General features: G+C 45.9%; 1 protein-coding gene across 2 annotated transcripts in view; it reads left to right on the top strand.

Moving 5' to 3' along the window:
* Positions 1–3,834: 3,834 nt before the first annotated feature.
* Positions 3,835–19,275, top strand: part of KLHL8 (kelch like family member 8) — a 47,496-nt gene continuing 32,055 nt past the window's right edge. The window contains exons 1-2 of one of the 2 annotated variants that reach the window (XM_007531370.3): positions 3,835–3,956; positions 17,415–17,784. In XM_007531370.3, coding sequence (XP_007531432.2) covers positions 17,533–17,784 — 252 coding nt within the window. In that variant the 5' untranslated portion in view covers positions 3,835–3,956; positions 17,415–17,532. The remainder of the gene's footprint in view (positions 3,957–17,414; positions 17,785–19,275) is intronic. The other variant, XM_060187780.1, reaches the window with a different exon arrangement.

The raw sequence follows: 19,275 nt of genomic DNA, 5'->3' as shown, positions 1-19,275 counted from the left end.
AAGCCCATCCACGGTTCAGAAGAAGGAATATCTGATGGGGCCATGCCCTGGGACTGGCCCTGGGTTTCTAGCCAGTTCCTATACACACACACACACACACACACACACACACACACACACACACACCCTTTAAACGCACATGAACACTCACCTGTAAAAAACACATGACCTACAGGGAGGGGAGATTGATTTGAGCACAGCTGTGGCCTATATTCTTTTTAAGCAGCAGTAAGTGAGCATTTACCAGCTTTTGGGTAAACGTGTCCCATATACACTCTCGATACTACCTTAGCAGTGAATGTTTTTTAATTAATTTTTTTAAATATTTATTTATTCCTTTATTGTTGTAGTTATTATTGTTACTGATGTCATTGTTGGATAGGACAGAGAGAAATGGAGAGGGGAGGAGAGAAAGATAGACACCTGCAGACCTGCTTCATCACCTGTGAAGCGACTCCCCTGCAGGTGGGGAGCCGGAGGCTTGAACCAGGATCCTTATGCTGGTCCTTGGGCTTTGCACTACCTGTGCTTAACCACTACGCTACCGCCCGACTCCCTAATTAATTTTTTTATTGGGGGAAATTTAATGGTTTATAGTAAATACATTTTTGATACATGTGTAAAATTCATTAGTTTTCTGCAATTCACCAAACAGTGGATGTTTTAATTAGTTATCAACCTCTTTCATTTGTCCGAGAGCTTTTTTTTTCCCCTGGAGAGAGAGAGAGAAACAACACAGAACCAAAGCTTCCTTCAGTACTATGGGGGCCAGGCTTGAACCTGGGTCATGCCCACGGACGGCAAAGCCTGAGTAAACTATTTGTTGGCCCTTTCTGAAAGCTTCTTAAATAGCAAGACTTGAAGTCTGAGGTAGTCCACTGCCCAGTGCCACAGTGAAGATTGGCGGTGGGGAAGGGTGGTGTGTTGGGAGGGGGGCGTGGAAAGAAAGGAAGCACAACGACACTGTCCTGTACAGGGAGGGTGTTCAGCAGGCGGACTTTGGGCCCTTCAAGGAGCTTCTCACCTGGAGGGAGGACTCCGGCTGCAAGCTTTGTCTTTGTAGCAAATGAAGACAAAACTCGGATTTAGGACTGTGGTGCACCCGGTGGAGCACACACATTACTATGTGCAGGGACCCAGGTTCAAGCCCCTAATTCTCACCTGCAGGGGGAAAACTTCACTAGTGGTGGAGCAGTGGTGGAGCAGGTGTCTCTCTACTCTCTGTCTCTCATTATCTATCTAAAAAATTCTACCATTCCCTGGAATGGTGGAATTCTGCAGGCACCAATCCCCAGTGATAACCCTACTGGAAAAAAGCAAAAGAAAACTCCTCTTCAGTAATCTTTTCAAATCCCTCTGCAGACCACATCTGTAATTCACATGGAGGTGATAAAGCCATCCATTCCAGGATTAAAAGTGTGCATTTTAGGGGGTCGGACGGTAGCGCAACAGGTTAAGCGCACGTGGCTCGAAGTGCAAGGACAGGCATAAGGATCCCGGTTCGAGCCCCCGGCTCCCCACCTGCAAGGAAGTTGCCTCACAGGCAGTGAAGCAAGACTGCAGGTGTCTGTCTTTCTCTCCCCATCTCTGTCTTCCCCTCCTCTCTCCATTTCTCTCTGTCCTATCCAACAATGAATCACATCAACATCAACAATAATAACCACAACAAGGCTACAACAAGGGCAACAAAAGGGGGGAAAAATGGCCTCCAGGAGCAGTGGATTCATGACGCAGGCACTGAACCCCAGCAATAACCCTGGAGGCAAAAAAAAAGTGTGTATTTTAAAATGCGTATGCTGATTGAGGTTCAAACATTGCAATTTATTTGAATCAAAGTACAATGAGACAATACGCCAGAAATTAATCCTTTTTTATTTATAGGCCTCTAGGGAAAAAGAGTATATAATGAAATATCCTTATTCATTCAGAGCCAGTCCTGTTGATTCTCAAATGGAGCTGGAAAGGAATGAAGAAACACTAAGAAGATAGTTTTTGTTGGGTTTCAGAAGTGTGCATTCCTTTCTTTTGTTTATTTTTAAAAAATGCCACCAGGGTTATTGGTGGGGGTTGGTGCCTGCAAGTCTCCACCATTTTTTTTTCCTTTTTGAAAGAGTATGAAAAGGAGAAAGAGAGAGAGATGAAAGATATCTGCAATAATCCTTCACCACTTGTGAAACGTCCCCTTTGTATGGTGCTCACACACAGTAAGGTATAAGCTCTATTGGTTGGCTGTGCTATCCCCTGTCTCCATGTCCATGTATTTACTTTTTGCTATTTACTTATTTTATTTATTCTCTGTTCTGCAAAGTCAGACAGCTTCTGCTTATGGGGAGAGCGCAAAAACAGAGGCTTATAAAGATTTCCTTTAGAGCCAGGTGCTGGTGCACCCAGTTAAGTATACACATTGTCATGATCAAGGACTCAGGTTCAAACACTGAATTCCTACCACCAGGTGGTAAGCCTCAGGATGGCAAAGCAGGTGTCTCTTTTTCTCTCTCCCTATCTTTAATGTCTTTCTGTCTTATCAAATTTTAAAAGAAGGACAAGGAGGAGGAGAAGAAGGAGGAAGAGAAAATGGTCACAGGTAGCTGTGAGTTTGCCATGCAGGCACGGAGCCCCAGCAGTAACGTTGGTGGAAAAAATAAAAAAAGATTTTCTTTTATTATAGTGCAAGTTTCTTCAGAGGTGAAAGCTGGGCTGTGCAGAACTCTGGCCCCTTCCTCCAGCAATTTGTAATGTGACAACAGGGGTTCTGGCCTTGGGGTTCATGGCCTGGTGATACCAGAACTGTTTGGTTGTTTGTTTTTCTGACTTGAAGCATCTGTGGCCACTGGCCCAGAGCAGGGACATCTCACATGCTATTCTCACCACAAAAGCAAGATTTTGTGCCAGTCCACACCCTTCCTTACTCTCTCTCACCCCCCTGTCCTAGATCCCATTAAGACTATTGAGAAACTTTATTTCAGCATCGTCTGTAGTGGGTTTCAGCAAGGAGTCAACTGCTTCCTCAGACTGATAAACTCTGGCTTTGTGATGATAAACACCAACCGTTTTGTGTATCCTTTGGACAGCATGTGCAGAAAGTGACATAGGGATACAAGCAGAAGCCTTTCTTTCTCCTCTCCCTTCTCTACTCCTTCCTTAGAAAGATCAGATACAACCTAAGGTCACTCCCAGTGAAACTTGGTGGCTAGATAAAGAAACTAAATCCTGTACTGCAGAGGAAGAGAAAACATGCATAACAAGAACAACTGATGTTTGGAGGTACATCCAGTAAAGTGCACGCATCACCATGTGTGAGGACCTCAGCCCCCATCTGCAAGGGGGGAAGCTTCACAAGCAGCGAAGAAGGTCTGCAGGTCTCTGTCTTTCTCCCCTTTCCCTCTCAGTTTCTGTCTCTACATATAAAAAAAAAAAAAAAGTAAATAAGGACCCAAGCAGTGGCGTACACATTACCATACTCAAGGGCGCAGGCTCAAGCCCCTAGTTCCCACCTGTAGGGGGAAAGCAGGGCTGCAGGTGTCTTTCTTTCTCCCTCTCTACCTCACCCTACCTACTCAATTTCTCTCTGTCCTATAAAAACAATAAAATAATAAGTTTTAAAAAAATAAGTAAATGAAGGTAAAGTAAGATAATATAAAAGGAACAGCAGCAAAGAGCGACAGGCGTAGGGTCCTAGGAGAAGGTGTGTGCTGAGGGCGTAGCGCGACCCGGCCGATGGAAGGCTGCTGGAAGGCCCGCAGCTCACTGGGACTGCGACCGGGACACTCGGAGCCAACAGGAACTACAATTCCCAGCGCGCCCCGCGCCCCGCCCCGCCTCCCTGGGGGCGGGGCCTATCACTGAGCTGCTAGCACCGGGGAGCCCGCCCGGCGAGGCCGCGCGGGAGGACAGAGCGCTGGCGGCGCTGGGACCCAGTGCGGCTACAGCGGGGCTGCCGCGGGCCGAGCAGCGAGGTGAGCGGAGACCCCACGCCCAGCTCCGGGGCGCCCATGTCGCGACTCCCGCCCGGGAGCGGCCCGCGGGAGGCGCCTCCCCGACGGCAGCGAGGGTGGGGGAGCGGCAGGTGGCGGTGGGGCCGGGCAGCCACGGGGGCAGCCCGCAGGCCGGGTCGCGCGGGGGGCGGCGGGGGCGCGCGCGGGGGGGCACTGGGGGCCGGCGGGGACGCGCTGCTCCTGGCTCGGACTCGCGGTTCCCACGGGCGCTGCTGCGAGGCCGCCACCCGGGTTCCCGGTCTGCTGGCGGGGGCGTGCGCTCCGTGGGTTCGGGCCCAAGTCCCGGGCTCTGGGCGCCCTGCTCTGCAGAGCTCCCCATATTCCTCCCCACCGAGCCACTCATTAACCACTGTGGGTGTTTTTTTAAAGAAACTAATTTTCTACCCCCGCCCCACCCCCCCTACTGGTGCGACCGCGGTTAGGAGGAGACTTTGGGGAGGGTGACTTGCAAGCAGCCGGGTGGACACTGGGTTCAGCTGCTGACTGCACCTTCCCTTTCTCTGCACCCCCCTTCGGGGGTGACCGGGGGCCCTGCGGGCCAGGAGTGGACTCACCTGGTCCAGCAGCTGCCCCCCCCCCCCCCAGGCTGGAGATCCCCCCACCTCATAGAGCCCCCGGGCTGGAAACCCCAATCTGGATGGAACCCCCCACCCAGCCTGGGTGGAACCGCCCCAGGCTGGACCTCCTCCCTCCCCCGACTAGATGGAGCCCCCAGGTTGGAGCCAGGCGCCTGCACCAGGACAAGAAGCCCTGTGGATGGTGGAGCCCAGTGGTGATGCCTCTGCCTCCCTCTTTTGGCAGGTTTTAAAAAGAATGGGGGACAATAAAGTCCGACTTGGGTGCCCTGCAGCGCCACCAGTAATTAGATAAAATTAATCTGGCTCCTAAAGAAGACTTAAGGGAGAGTAGACTTCTGCATGAAAGCGGTTTTTATTTTTTGTTTGTTTTGTTTTGTTTTTTAACTGACTGCTGCACTTCTTGTGCCTTCTCTTGCCACGCTCATCAGTCAGACCATCGACCCACTTCAAGCTTGTGGTCCCTTTACCTACTGCCTCTTGTCTGAGTCACCAAACAGGACGACGATGAATTTATACAAAGAAATCTGTGTCCCTAGTTTTAGCATATGGACACTTATTGTACTTTAGATTGGTTTTTGTTTGTTTATTTTCTATAGGACAGAGTGAAATTGAGAAGGGAGGAAGAGACAGAGAGAGGCAAGGAGAGGGACCTGCAGACTTGCTGGTGAAGCTTCCCCTTACAGATGGGGAGCCTATCACAGTGACTTTCGGTCCTGCCTGTCTAGAAAGAATGGGGAATGTATTTTCCAAAGAAGTTTACTTATGTAGATTAGATTATAATTTTTAATCTTAATTTATAACTTTTTAAAGTTCACCTTTGCTAGGGAGGACCAGCAAGGTGAAATACCTTGAATTTGAGAGGCTCTGCAGTGGGTCCCTGGCAGCTCATACCAACAAGGAGATAAAATTGTAAAACAACATAAATTGCAGAGAGAGAGAACAAACACTGCTCAGCTATGGCATATGGTGGTGCTGGGGATTGAACCTGGGACCTCGAAAGCTCAGGCATGAGAGTCTTTTGCATCACCATTCTGCTGTTTCCCCAGCTCAGTCTACGTCTTTATTAAAAGAGAGAGAGATGAAAAGTTCCTCTTTATCTAGGGGCAAGAGTGCAGGACCCCACACCATGGCAGGCTTTTGCTACCTCTAAACTCACTCTTCAGTGTATCTTGAGCATTTCAGAATGAGATTGGAGTTCGACGTTTGGGTCCCTGCTTGTACTAGTTTGGGAACATGTTCTGTCAAAGTGCCTGCTTCTTGTTAGTGGGCAGCCACTGTACTTGAAAGCCGGACAGTGTCATGCCAGCTCTTGTAATGTTGCAGTTTTTGGTGACAGCCACACAGTCTGACAAGTATGAAGTGTAGGCCAGGTGATGTCAACAGATGTAGGGATTAGTTTGTTCAGGGTTGTGGGATTTTTCTTTTTCTCTCTCTAGACCTTCTTTTTCTCTTTTATATTGGTCAGTACTTTAATTTGGAATCTGAATGTTTTGTAGACTTCCAGGTTCTCAATGTCTGGGGCTCTAGAGACTCCAGTAACAGAAATATGGTTCTCTAGATTTGCTTTTTACAAAAGTGACCTGAGTGGTGGTCTCTGTATTTCTCAAATATCAGCCAGACATGAGTAGTAACATTTATATAGTGCCTTTTGTCTAAGAGATAAGGCACCTTGCTGCAGCTTGAGTTATTTCAACAGAGGGTTTTGTGTTACTTTAATAATGAAAGCTTGAGTTAAATTAACCAGATATGAAAAAAGAATTATTTCAGTGAAGATGTCACTTATGGGAATACTGTTATTTTCAAAGATTGGTGATTTTATGTGTATTCTCTTACTCTTTAACTTGAAAAAATTCAACACTATTTTCTGCATGGGGAGATTATTGTAGCTTACTCATTTTAGCTATTGTGAACCATTCACATACACCACACAAAGCTACAGTGGGTACCATCTATGACATAATGGCACACATTTTGGCATTGATGTCAGGTAGTCCTGTGTGGAATCTTGCACATTGCCACCTATGAGGTATGTGTCATTAGGGATGGTTCTGTCTCTGCGTCTCGCCAACCAAGTCTCTGTAAATGAGAATAAGGCCTCTTTGGGTTGTCTTGAGGTTTGAAATGAGTCAGTGTGATACGTGTCTAAGTCAGATATCAGCAATTATTGATGCAACATGTGTTGGTTTGTTGCCTCATTTAATCCTTATAAGAATCCTATAAAACTGGTACTGTTACTCACCTCATGTTTAAAGATGACAAAACAGGCTAATGAAAGGCTGCGGCCAAGCTAACTAAGGTCATCCAGCTAATGACTAGATAGTAAGTGCTCAAAGCAGTGCTGACTATAGTCAGGAGAAACAACAAACAAAACCAGCCAATAAGCAAGAAGACTTAGGCAATATAGCCAACCTTATATTTTGCTGTAGTAACAAGCACGTCTGAATATAGATCATTGTAAAGAACATTATCCTGGGGCAAAGTGCAAGGATCCTGGTTCAAGCTCTTGCTCCTTACCTGCAGGGGGTTGCTTCATAAGCCCTGGAGCAAGTCTGCTGGTGTCTATCTTTCTGTCCCCATCTCTATCCCTCCTCCTCTCTCAGTTGCTCTCTGTCCTAGCCAATAAAAAGGAATTAAAATGGGAAAAATGGCCACCAAGAGCAGTGGATTTGTAGTGCCAGCACTAACTCCAGCAATAACCCTGGAGACAAAAACAAAAAAACAAAAAAACATTATCTTTCTTTGCTGGAGAAAATGTTGATTAGAGGATTGTGTTCTTGACCAAGGTCTTGGGAGCACATTTTTTTTTCTTTTCAATTTCAGTGCTTCTGGGCCATTTTGTCATAGATGAGGAAGAGAGAGAGAGAGAAGGGGTGGGGGAGAGGCACCCCAACACCAAAGCTGCCTCTAGTGCTATGATACTCCAATATAGTCCTTGGACTTGAACTTGGTCCTCTTGCACGACAGGGCAGGGCAGGTGTCCTGCCTGGTGAACTCTCCCTCTGACCCAGCATCATGGTTTCATAAAAGTAGCAACATCCATTTTTTAAAGGTTCGTGTACAAAGTACATGCTATATGCTTTACATATGTTATTTTCACTACAGTGTTACAGAAACCATGAAAGAAAGCTGAGGCTCTTTTTTCTTTCTTTTTTTTTTAATATTTATTTATTCCCTTTTGTTGCCCTTGTTTTATTGTTATAGTTATTATTGTTGTCGTCATTGTTGGAGAGGACAGAGAGAAATGGAGAGAGATGGGGAAGACAGAGAAGGGGAGAGAGAGAGAGACACCTGCAGACCTGCTTCACTGCCTGTGCAGCAACTCCCCTGCAGGTGGGAAGCCCGGGCTCGAACTGGGATGCTTACGCTGGTCCTTGCGCTTTGTGCCACATGCACTTAACCCGCTGCGCTACAGCCTGACTCCCGAGGCTCTCTTTTCTGTATGACTTGTCTAAATCTGAATGACTGATTCCCAAACTGTCTGCTCTTAAACCACTGGTTTATGTGTCTGTTGGGTTTCTCTAGAGAGCAAGGCAGCAGTCTAAGTGATTTTTATTTGTTTTGTTTTTGGCTTTTTACCAGAGCACTGCTCAGCTCTGGTTTATGTTGGGGTGGGGTGGGGGTGGGGGGCGCAGGGGGATTTAACCTGGGACTTTGGATCCTCAGGCATGAGAGTCTCTTTGGATTACCATTAATTATACTGTCTCCCCTGCCCACTTCGAGTCATTTTATTTACTTATTGGATAGGACAGAGAGAAAGTGAGAGAGCAGAGGGAGATAGAGGAAGGAAAAGACAAACACCTGCAAACCTGCTTCACCGTTTGTGAAGTGACCCCCCTGCAGGTGAAGAACCAAGCGGATAGAACCAGGATCCTTGCACGGGTTCTTGTGCTTTGTACTATGTGCACTTAACCCAGTGCACTACAGCCCAACCCCCTTAAGTCATTTGAAATTAGAAAAAATACTTAAACTTTTTTTTTTTGTAATGTCATCAGGAATATTGCTAGGGCTGGAGGAAAGAAACCGTCACTCCCACTGGCCATTTTCTTTTATTTGAAAGGATAAAGAAATGGAGATGGAAGAGGAGAGATAGAGCCCTGCTTCACCACTTGGGAAACCTCCCCCTGCATGTGGGGTTTGGGGCCTTGAACCTGAGTCCTTGAGCATGGTAACATAGGCTCTCAACTGGGTGTACTACCACTTGGCCCCAGGGTGGTGTGTGTGTGGGAGACCCTGAAGAAAGCCATTAAGCATTTTCAGTATTGAACAGTAAAAACTAGCTTGCTGCTAGTCTTCTCTCTCTCTCTCTGTGTGTGTGTGTGTGTGTGTGTTTCTTTATTGGGGAATTAATGTCTTACAGTAGACAGTAAATACAGTAGTTTGTACATGCATAACATTTCTCAGTTTTCCACATAACAGTACAACCCCCACTAGGCCATCTGCCCTCATGCTTCAGGACCTGAACTCTCCCCCACCCCCACCCCAATCCCAGAGTCTTACTTTGGTGCACTACACCTGCTGCCAGTTTTATAAATAAAGGTTTTTTGGTGTTTTTTTTTTTTTTTTTTTTTTACCAGAGCACTGTTCAGCTCTGGTTTATGATGGTGCGGGGGATTATACCTGGGACTTTGGAGCCTCAGGCATAAGAGTCTGTTTGCATAACCATTATGCTATCTACCCTCTGCCCTATAAATAAAATTTTATTGGAACACAGACACTCATTCCTTTGTGTGTCGTCTGTGGCTGCTTTCCCAAGACAACAGTACAGTTGAGTAGTTGTGATAGAGACTCTGTCCTCAGAAGTCTGCCGTGGCCACTCTGTGGCCCTTTACAAAAGATTGCTGACCGTCCTGTTGTCTTATGAATGAAGAAACTGAGATGCAGATTGACTAGGTGACTTCCCAATAATGTAGTTAGTTAAAAATGCAGTTCTCGGGATCCAGGTGGTAGTGCACCTGGTTGAGAGCACATATCTTACAATGCACAGGTACCCAGGTTCAAGCCCTGGGAAGTTTCACAAATGGTGAAGCAGTGCTGCAGGTCTACCCCCCCACCACACGCACACACCTCGCTATCTCTCCCCCCTTCCTCTCAATTTTTCTGTTTCTACCCAAAATAAGTATTTTTTTTAAGTTAAGTTCTCCTGATATCTGTTATAACTCATTGATAGTTCTGCTGTACCATCCTTTGAAGTTCTACAAAAAACCTAGGAGTGTGCCTTCTGATCATTATATAAAGGACTTTAATGTGTTTTGAAACTTTGATTTGACCTGGTTGTGGCCCCGCAGGTGGCACAGTAAGAGCATGCTAGACTCTCAGTCGTGAGCTTCCTTCCATGTTCAACATGGCACATGCCAAAGTGGTTTCTGGTTCTTTCTCATTAATAAACCTTGTTTTAAAGCATATTTAACCAAGTTAAAAGACATGCTACTATAAAAGCAATAAATATTTAGTCATTTATCTTTTTCCTGCCTAGACTTTAAAGAGCTTTGAGAATATACTTCGTGTGTGGCACATGCCTTAAAGTTCTGTGTCCCACTTTGAACTTCAGCTTCCTTCTTTTCCTCTACATATTTCTTTTTACTTAATAAACTTTTGGAATCATGCTATTACTCCAAAATAGCAGTTGCAGTGGGAATTTTCCCTTGAGTTGAAAAACCTATTAATGGGGCTGGAGGGGGTAGCATAAAGGTTATGCAAAAAGCCTTGGGGGGGCTGTAAATAACATAGTGGTTATGCAAACAGACTCTGGTGCCTGAGGCTCCAAAGTCCCAGGTTCAGTCCCCCACACCACCATAAACTAGAATTGAGCAGTGCTGGGGTGGGGGGGAGCCTTTCATGCCTTAAGCACCAAAGGTCCCAGGTCAGTCCTCATCACCACCATAAGCCAGAGTTTAACAGTGCTCCGATAAAACAAACAAAACAAAACAACCTATCAGTGCTATCTGCTTGCAAAACGGGCCAGTTTGTATCTCAGTTTTTTCTATTTCCTGTTGCATTATTGAGTGTTTTTTTTATAAATATATATTTAAAATATTCCCTTTTGTAGCCCTTGTTTTATTGTTATTATTGTTGCTATTGATATCGTTGTTGGTTAGGACAGAGAGAAATAGAGGAGGGGAAGACAGAAAGGGGGAGAGCAAGATAAACACCTGCAGACTTGCTTCACCGCTTGTGAAGCGACTCCCTTGCAGGTGGGTATCTAGGGGCTGGAACCAGGATCCCTACCCCCAGCCTTTGCACTCGCACCATGTGCGCTTAACCCACTGTGCTACTGCCCGACTCCCCACTGTGTATGTTTTTACGCTTGGAGGTGATGTGATGCGTTTTGAATTCGGGGATGGTAGTTGGCAGTGACCCAAAGAATCTGTGGGTCAGAGATGTGGCTGTTAAGAGATTGCCATCATAACTCTGAGCTGATAGGGCCTGTGACTCAGGTGGTGTGGCTGGAGAGGCAAAGCCACCAAGAAGAAAGAAATGTGGAGAGTAGGTTGTATTAAATTTGGGTCCAGTTGGAGAGTTTCTGCCCTGGTCACCCAGGCTGGACTATGGACTAGGTGCTCCTAGGACCCAGCATACGCCTCTCCTACGCCTTAACCCCCAGCCATTATTGCCATCTCATTTTATTTATTTATTACATAGAGGCAGAAAGAAATTGAGATGGGAGGGGGAGATAGGGAGAGAGACAGAGAGACACCTGCAGCCCTGCTTCACTCATGAAGCTTTCCCCCTGCAGATGGGAACCAGGGGCTTGAACCTGGGTCCTTATGCACTGTAATGTGTGCGCTTAACCAGGTGTGCTACCACCTGACCCCGTCATTATTATTATCTGTGTGACCTCTAGATGCTTCAGGCTTCTTAATGGTGGGAGTTACCTCACATCTTAACCTTTGCGGGGAGGGGAACTTATTTTAAAGGACCTTTTCTTGTTTGTTTGTTTGTTTTTTTTAAGATAATACAAGAGATACTGAGTAGTTAGAAAAGTCATGACATGTTTTTCTATGTGAAAATGCATCACATCTTCTCTGACAATCCCATAGACTGATCAAGGCTTTCCTAATTTTTTTCCCCCCACATTTAAGAATCTGACCTTTAAAGATAAACATTTAAATCTGACCTTTAAAGACAAACATTTGTTTTCCTGTACATGAAATCCCAGAGAGTCATTGATGCTGTCTTTCTTAACTGTGTGCTATCTTCTGAGAAGGCCTAAGTCAGCCGGCACCTTATCTCAGAATGTGGTGCAGGCCCCTACGCCGGTCCAGGTAGCAGAGCATCACACAGCCTCCTCTGTGGGAGCTGTCTGCTCAACCTGAGCTCCATCAAGTGGTACCTCTCACACTCTGGCTGGTGAAAGAAAGGCCGATTTGTGAACCAGGAACCCAGGGAATGACTATAAATTGCTAAGAGAAATGGAATGGAAAAAGGGAAGCACAGAAATGTAAACTTCAGTTTGTATTAGCTTCAGTAGGTAAAAATCCCAGTGTCCAGTAAGTGTCTAAATAGTTCATTTGGTGCTCATGGACGAGTCACAAACTGATAGGCCACTCCCACTTTGTACCGCACTGCCCGAAAGCATTTGGTTGGTGCATTTTGGATTTCCTGCAGTATAACATGCCATAGTTAACTTACTAATTAATTCTATTAATTGGTAATTAGTTATATTAACTGGTGAAAACCCTGATGGTATTTCTGCTTTAATTGCTTTTTTTTTCCTCTTTAAAAAATATTTTGTTTATTTATTAATGAGAAAGATAAGAGGAGAGAGAAAGAACCAGACATCACTGTGGTACATATGCTGCCTGCCAGGGATTGAATTTAGGGACCTCATGCTTGAGAGTCCAGTGCCCCATCTACTGCTCCTTCTCCCGGACCACTTTAATTGCTTTTTATTTAAAATGTGGTGATAGGGAAAAAAAAAAAAAAAGATGACCGGTATATGCCTTTAGTAGGTGTGTACTTCCAAACATCTGCAATAATACTGATTCTTGTATAGCCAAGTAACACTCACTGATACCAGTTTTATTCATATTACATTTATTGCTTAATCTGAAATAAATATAGAATTCTTGTGTAGAGAGTAGATTGTGTATCTGCCAGTACCCCCCGCCCCGCCAGATCCTGGAAAAGAGTTTACAGAGGATGTTGATAAGCCTGAGGATTATACTGTAAAACAAACAAAGTGGAGGCCAGTTGATAGTACCATTCCTCAATATTCCTTAATACAGAAAAGGCATGGCCCGGTATCAGAACTGCTGACATTTTTTAAAAAAATGTTTTTATTTAAAAAATTGTCAGTTGGTGATTTCATAATGGTTTGCAAGCTTACAGGGTTATAGCTCCACAACGCACCCACCACCATAGTTCTCTGCCCTCCCCCTCCTCCACCATAGTTTCCACGAAGTCTTAAGAGATAGTTTGGTCATGTTTTATTTTGCCTGTAAGTTCATGTGTTTCAATTCCCTGTATTCCACATTTGAGCAAAACCATCCATCCACTATTTGATTTTTTTAAAATAAACTTTATTTATTTTATCTAATAGGACAGAGAGAAATTTAGAGGGAAAGGGATTGAGGGAGAGAGGCTGATACCTGAAATACTGCTACACCAATAGAATTTTTTTTTCCTCCAGGGTTATCACTGGGGCTCTGTGCCTGTACTATGAGTCCACTGCTCCTGGAGGCTATTTTTCCCATTTTGTTGCCCTTGTTGAGTTTGTTGTAGTTGTTATTGTTATTGTTGTCATAGCTGTTGTTGTTGTTGATAGGACAGAGAGAAATGGAGAGAGGAGGGGAAGACACAGAGGAGGAGAGAAAGACAGACACCTGCAGACCTGCTTCACCACTTGCAAAGCAACGCCCCTGCAGGTGGGGAGCCGGGGGCTCAAACTGGGATCCTTACACCGGTCCTTGCGCTTTGCACCATGTGCGCTTAACCCACAGCACTACTGCCCAGCTCCCCACCAATGGAATTTTATAAGTCTTTATTTGAGAAGCCTGTAGACTGACGTACAGTAGGAAGGAAGAAGAGGCCTTCTTCCAGTCTCCCTCATGGTAATCTCTGACGTATCGTGTGTAGCGCTCCAGCCTGGAGGTTGAGCTGACCCGCCTGCTCTCCTAACGCAGTTTCTCCCAAGTCATTGACCCTGGCTCACCTGTAGAGTCCCTGTGATCCCTCCTGCGTCAGGATACAGCCACGTGCATCACGGCTTGATTCTGTGACACCCAGTCAGAGCCCGGCTGCTCCTCTCCCATCAACCTCCTGTAAATCTTGGTAACCATGGCAATTTGTTCTCCACTGCTGCAGTTGACAACTCAAGGACTTTGTTGAAATGGAATCACAAATGGGTGACCTTTTGAGACGGGCACTTTCCATTCAGTATTCCTTTTGCTGTCTTGCTGAGTGGAGGTTGGTAGTGGGAATGAGTCTCTGCTATAGAAACTGGAGATGCTTAGACCATTTGTTTTCCCCTTCCATACTTCCTTCCTTCCTCTTTCTCTCTTTTCTCTCTTCCTTCTTTCTCTTTCTCCCTCCCTCCCTCCTTTCCTTCCTTCCTTCCTTTCTTTTTTTTTTGCCTCCAGAGTTATTGCTGGGGTTCAATGCCTGCACTATGAATCCACTGCTCCTGGAAGCCATTTTTCCCATTTTGTTGCCCTTGTTGTTGTTACGGTTACTGTTGTCATTGTTACTGTTGTTGTTGGATTGGACAAAGAGAAATTGAGAGAGGAGGGCAGACGGGGGGTGGTGGGGAGAGAAAGATAGACACTTGCAGACCTGCTTCACTGCTTGTGAAGCGACCTCCCTGCAGGTGGGGAGCCAGGGCTCAACCAGGATCCTTACACAGTCCTTGCGCTTCGTGCTGTGTGCACTTAACCCGCTGTACTACCGCCTGACCCCCCTTTTCTTCTTTCTACCAGAGCACTGCCCAGCTCTCTAGTTTATGGTAGTGCAGGGGATTGAACCTGGCACTTCAAAGCCTCAAGCATGAGAGTCTTTTTACATAACCATTATGCTATCTCCCCTTCCCTAGACCATTTATTTGTAACATGATTGATGCTATGGTTGGGAATGAAATCAGCCATCCTTCTTAAGTTCTGGCAAACTATGACCCAGAGGCCAAATCATACTAACTCATTTTTAGATACTATGAATTATTAAGATAAAATTACTTTACTAATTAAAATATTTATTAATGGGAGAGAAAGAGAACTGGATGTCACCAGATGTGATGTGGGGAAGAACTGAGGACCTCGTGCCTGGAGTCTAACACTTTATCCACTGTGCCACCTCCCAGACCACTTTACTCATTCTTTTTAAAGTTTTATGTGGTCATTGCTGGGGCTTTTCTGTCAGGGACTGAGCTTTCTCAGACAGAGACAGAGAGACAGAGTGAGGCAGGGACTATAGCTTCCTCCAGCGCTGTGGGGGCTGGATTTGAACTCCAGGGTGTGCACAGGGCCTTGTACCCCCCCAGGTGAGTGAAGTGCCTGTGGGTCTCCCCTCAGGGGGCAAGGCCAGGCAGTCCCCCTCTGCCTGCAGCTGTGTGCTCAGTGTGCAGAGACCTGAGGCCCCTTGCCCTCGTCTGCCTGCAGGCCATGTGTGCAGGCTGTGCCTATTTTTCCCAGTGTGTGGAGGGGGGCAGCCACCTCTGTCCCTGCCCCCAGCTGCTGCGCCACTGGGGTTCCCTGAAGCCTCCTGGGAGTTGGGAGCCAGGCTCCATCTGTGCTGAGTGCCAATGCTGTGCGGCTAGGCAGCCCTCCTTGTCATTCCTTCCCCTCCCTCCATCTGCCAAGGGTGCTCCTGTCAGATTGTGAAGGAGTTCCTTCACTGATTAGGAGAAGAAAAAAAAAAAAAAAAAGAAAAAGGCTTATGTGGTATTTAGCATAAAACTGTAAAAATTACTTTAAAAATATTTTTATTTATTTATTATTGGATAGAGATAGCCAGAAACTAAGAGGGAGGGGAGATAGGGAGAGAGGCAGAGAGACACCTGCAGCACTGCTTCATCACTCATGAAGCTTTCCCCCTGCAGGTGGGGGATTAGGGGCTTGAACCTGCATCCTTGCACAGTGTAGTATGTGTGCTTAACTAGGTGCACCACCACCAACCCCCCTTTTTTTACAGCTTAAGTTTTATTTATTTTTGCAGCGCCTCATACATGTGTGGTTTCATGACTTCATTCAGGTAGAGAGGCAGAGATGGGGGAGGGGGAGAGGTGTTCCAGCTCTGGAACCTCCTTCAGTGTCATGGGCAGCAAGGCAGGGGCACTGCCTGCTGAGATATCTCTCCAAGACAAAACTACCTTTTTTATTTTAACAGTTATGTGATCATTCTCTATTAGATCTGCTGTAATGGCAGTTTACTTATTTTATTTTTTAATTTTTATTTATAAAATGGAAATATTGACAAGACTATAGAATAAGACGGATGCATTTCCACACAGTGCCACCATCCCATCCCATCCCATCCCATCCCATCCCACCTCCCGAGCTCCATAGCCAATCCCCTCCATTGATAACGTCCCTATTTATTCCTCTGGGAGTATGGACCCGAGATCATTATGCGATGCAGAAGGTGGAAGGTCTGGCTTCTGTAATTGCTTTTCCACTGAACATGGGTGTTGGCAGGTCGATCCATACTCCCAGCCTGTCTCTCTCTTTCCGTAGTGGGGCAGGGATCTGGGGAGGTGAGACTCCAAGACACATGGTGGGGTCCTCTGCCCAAGGAAGGCAGGTTGGCATCATGGTATCATCTGAAACCTGGTGGCAGAGTAATGAAGCTGAAGGGTTGACATTCCATGCCTGACATCTCTGGAGACAGTCCGAAGTGAAACATGCCGAGGTGGTACTGGTTGCATTGATTAGGTTGGGATCAGCAGATGCAGTATCAGTTGGTATGAATTGAGAAAAGCATGCAGGAAAGTGAGCCCCACTCTAGAGGTTCCAGGACTGGGAGAATCACGGGCTTTATAGAGAAAGGAAAAGGTTCTTGCTGTCTTAGGGTTTAAGAAGGTAATAGATAGTTATTGCTGTAACCAAATTATTTGCCAACTGGGTTAACTTTGAAAATCCCATTGTTAGGATTTGCTGTATCATACACGACTTCACCATAATTTATGTCCTTTAATGCTATTTACATATAGCTGTATCTTATAAAGTGACACAACCCGTTGTTTCTGTTCTTCCTGGTCTAAGCTTTTAGGAGATTTAATATTTCAAAGAACAAGTCATTATTAGAAATGTACTAACAATTGGAGCTTACTGTTAAAATTCAATCTGAGGGAGTCGGGCAGTAGTGCAGTGGGTTAAGCACACGTGGCGCAAAGCACAAGGACATGCTTAAGGGTCTTGGTTCGAGCCCCTGGCTCCCCACCCTCAGGGGAGTCGCTTCACAAATGGTGAAGCAGGTCTGTAGGTGTCTATCTTTCTCTCCCCCCTCTGTCTTCCCCTCCTCTCTCCATTTCTCTCTGTGCTATCTAACGACAACAATTTAAAAAAAAGGGCAGCAAAAGGGAAAATAAATATATAAAAAAATTCAATCTGATTACCAATTTGAAGTCTTAAGTGCTTAGATTGAAAGAACATATAGTCAGCCTATGCTCTGTGCATCAAAAAGTTTGAGACATTCAATCCATTTTTCCCCTCTCATACTAGTTAAATAGTTATTTGTGAGACTCTGAGGTAATAGGAGTATAGGAATGTATATTAACAGCATTCCCACCACCAAAGGTCTGTGTCACTACTCCCCCCACCCACCAGTGAAGTTAAACATCTACCCTCACGCTCCACCCAGAGATTTTTACTTTGGTGCCCTACTCCTACTTACTTATTTTTAATCTCATTAGTTTTTCAGTCTCTGCACACTGGACTGTGGTGATTGCCGAGGTTGCCGAAAATATCAGAAGCCTAGTAGACAGTACCTGCCCTCTGCCTTCACACCACCCTTTACAGTCAACCAGTGGGATGCAGGAGAAGAGAACAGCAGTAAAGGAAGCACTGCAGATGGCTTCGGAATCCCTGAACGCAAAGCACGCCAGGCCCCAGGCGGCAAAGGGCAAGAGGCAGCAGCCCCCAGCTGCCAGGAGCAGAGCCTCCACAGGCGACAGCGAAGGAGATGACACCTTCGTGTTTGAGGCCAATGAAGCCTGGAAGGACTTCCACGGCTCCCTCCTGCGTTTCTACGAGCACGGGGAGCTCTGCGATGTCACCCTCAAGGTCAGGGGCCTTCACCCCCACCCCCCACCCCAGGTCGCCTCCGTATAAGAGCAAAGGTGTGGGCTCTTGGCCACACAAGGCAGACTTTGCTTTGTCACTCCTGAAGCTTCCCCCTTACAAGTGGGGAGTGGGAGCTTGAACCCAGGTCCCTGCACACTATAACATATGCTTTCTACCAGGTGTGTCACCATTGGGCCCCTATCTGAATCCTGAATGATCTTAATAATAGACTGTTTTTCTTCTTCTTTTTAGATAGAGATGGGAGAGGGAGAGGGAGAGGGACCGAGACCACAGCACCAAAGCTTTCTTCAGTGTGGTGGGGGCCAGGCTCGAACCTGGGTCGAACATAGCACACTATCCAAGTGAACTATTCCACCTGCTTCATCAATCCCCCCCCCCCTTTCTTTAATTGTAGGGGTAGGGACACGGGGAAAATAAATAAGGAGAAACAGAGTAGGGACTGGAATGAGAAAAGGTATGGTGCAGTAAATGTTGGATGTTGTTTTTTTTTTTTCATTTCTTTATTACTGCATTTATTATTTTGTTCTTACTGAGGAAATGTTGCTTTACAGAGCTGTTGTTGTCATAGGGCTACAATTTTACATAACTAATTCCAAAACTTACGGAAACTAAAGCAACAAAAGAGTTATTACTAGAGGAGTTATAAATTGCCATTTACCTGATAAAACTTTGAACCTATATATTCTAAGATTTTTTTACTACAGAAGAGCATCTGAATGAAACTGGGGAGGCGCGAGCACTGAAGAGCTGCTGTCCCTTTTGTTTCTCATGAAGCCTCTCAGGTGCTCACTCTCTCCCCCTGCCTTCCCCTCCCCCTCAGTGCCAGGGGATCCCACTCACTCTCTCCTCCTTACCTTCCTCATTCCCTCAGTGCCAGGGGATCACACTCGCTCTCTCCTCCTTACCTTCCTCATTCCCTCAGTGCCAGGGGATCACACTCGCTCTCTCCTTCCTACTCTCCCTCGGTGTTAGGGGAACAGCATTTCCCCACAGACTGGCTGTTTTGAGTCACCTTAGATTAGGCTTTCTGTTCCTGACCAGGCACGTTTTCAAGATCACGGGAATTGTGGCCAGACAGACTCAGATCTGGGTGAGCTCAGCAAGTCTCCACTCTGAAAGCTTTGAGTTCCAGGCTGATTGAGCCATGTGTCCTTGGTGCTCTGACTCTGGGGCCCTTCCTTATTTCTAGGTGCTAAGGTATTAAAGACATGATAAGATTCTAGTAACTCCTTGTGAAGTGTGTTTGTGTGTGTGTGTGTTTAATTTAACAAAGGAACACATGCTTTTTTTATAAAAAGTTTTTATTTTCTCTTTTGTTGCCCTTTTTTATTATTATTATCGTGTAGTTATTATTGCTGTTGTTATCATCGTTGTTGGATAGGACAGAGAGAAATGGAGAGAGGAGGGGAAGACAGAGAGGGAGAGAGAAAGACAGACACCTGTAGACCTGCTTCACCGCTTGTGAAGTGA

This window comes from Erinaceus europaeus, chromosome 3 (assembly GCF_950295315.1).
Source record: "Erinaceus europaeus chromosome 3, mEriEur2.1, whole genome shotgun sequence".
Lineage (NCBI taxonomy): Eukaryota > Metazoa > Chordata > Mammalia > Eulipotyphla > Erinaceidae > Erinaceus > Erinaceus europaeus.
Note: the sequence above shows the minus strand (reverse complement) of the source record. Positions and strands in the feature narration are given on the sequence as shown.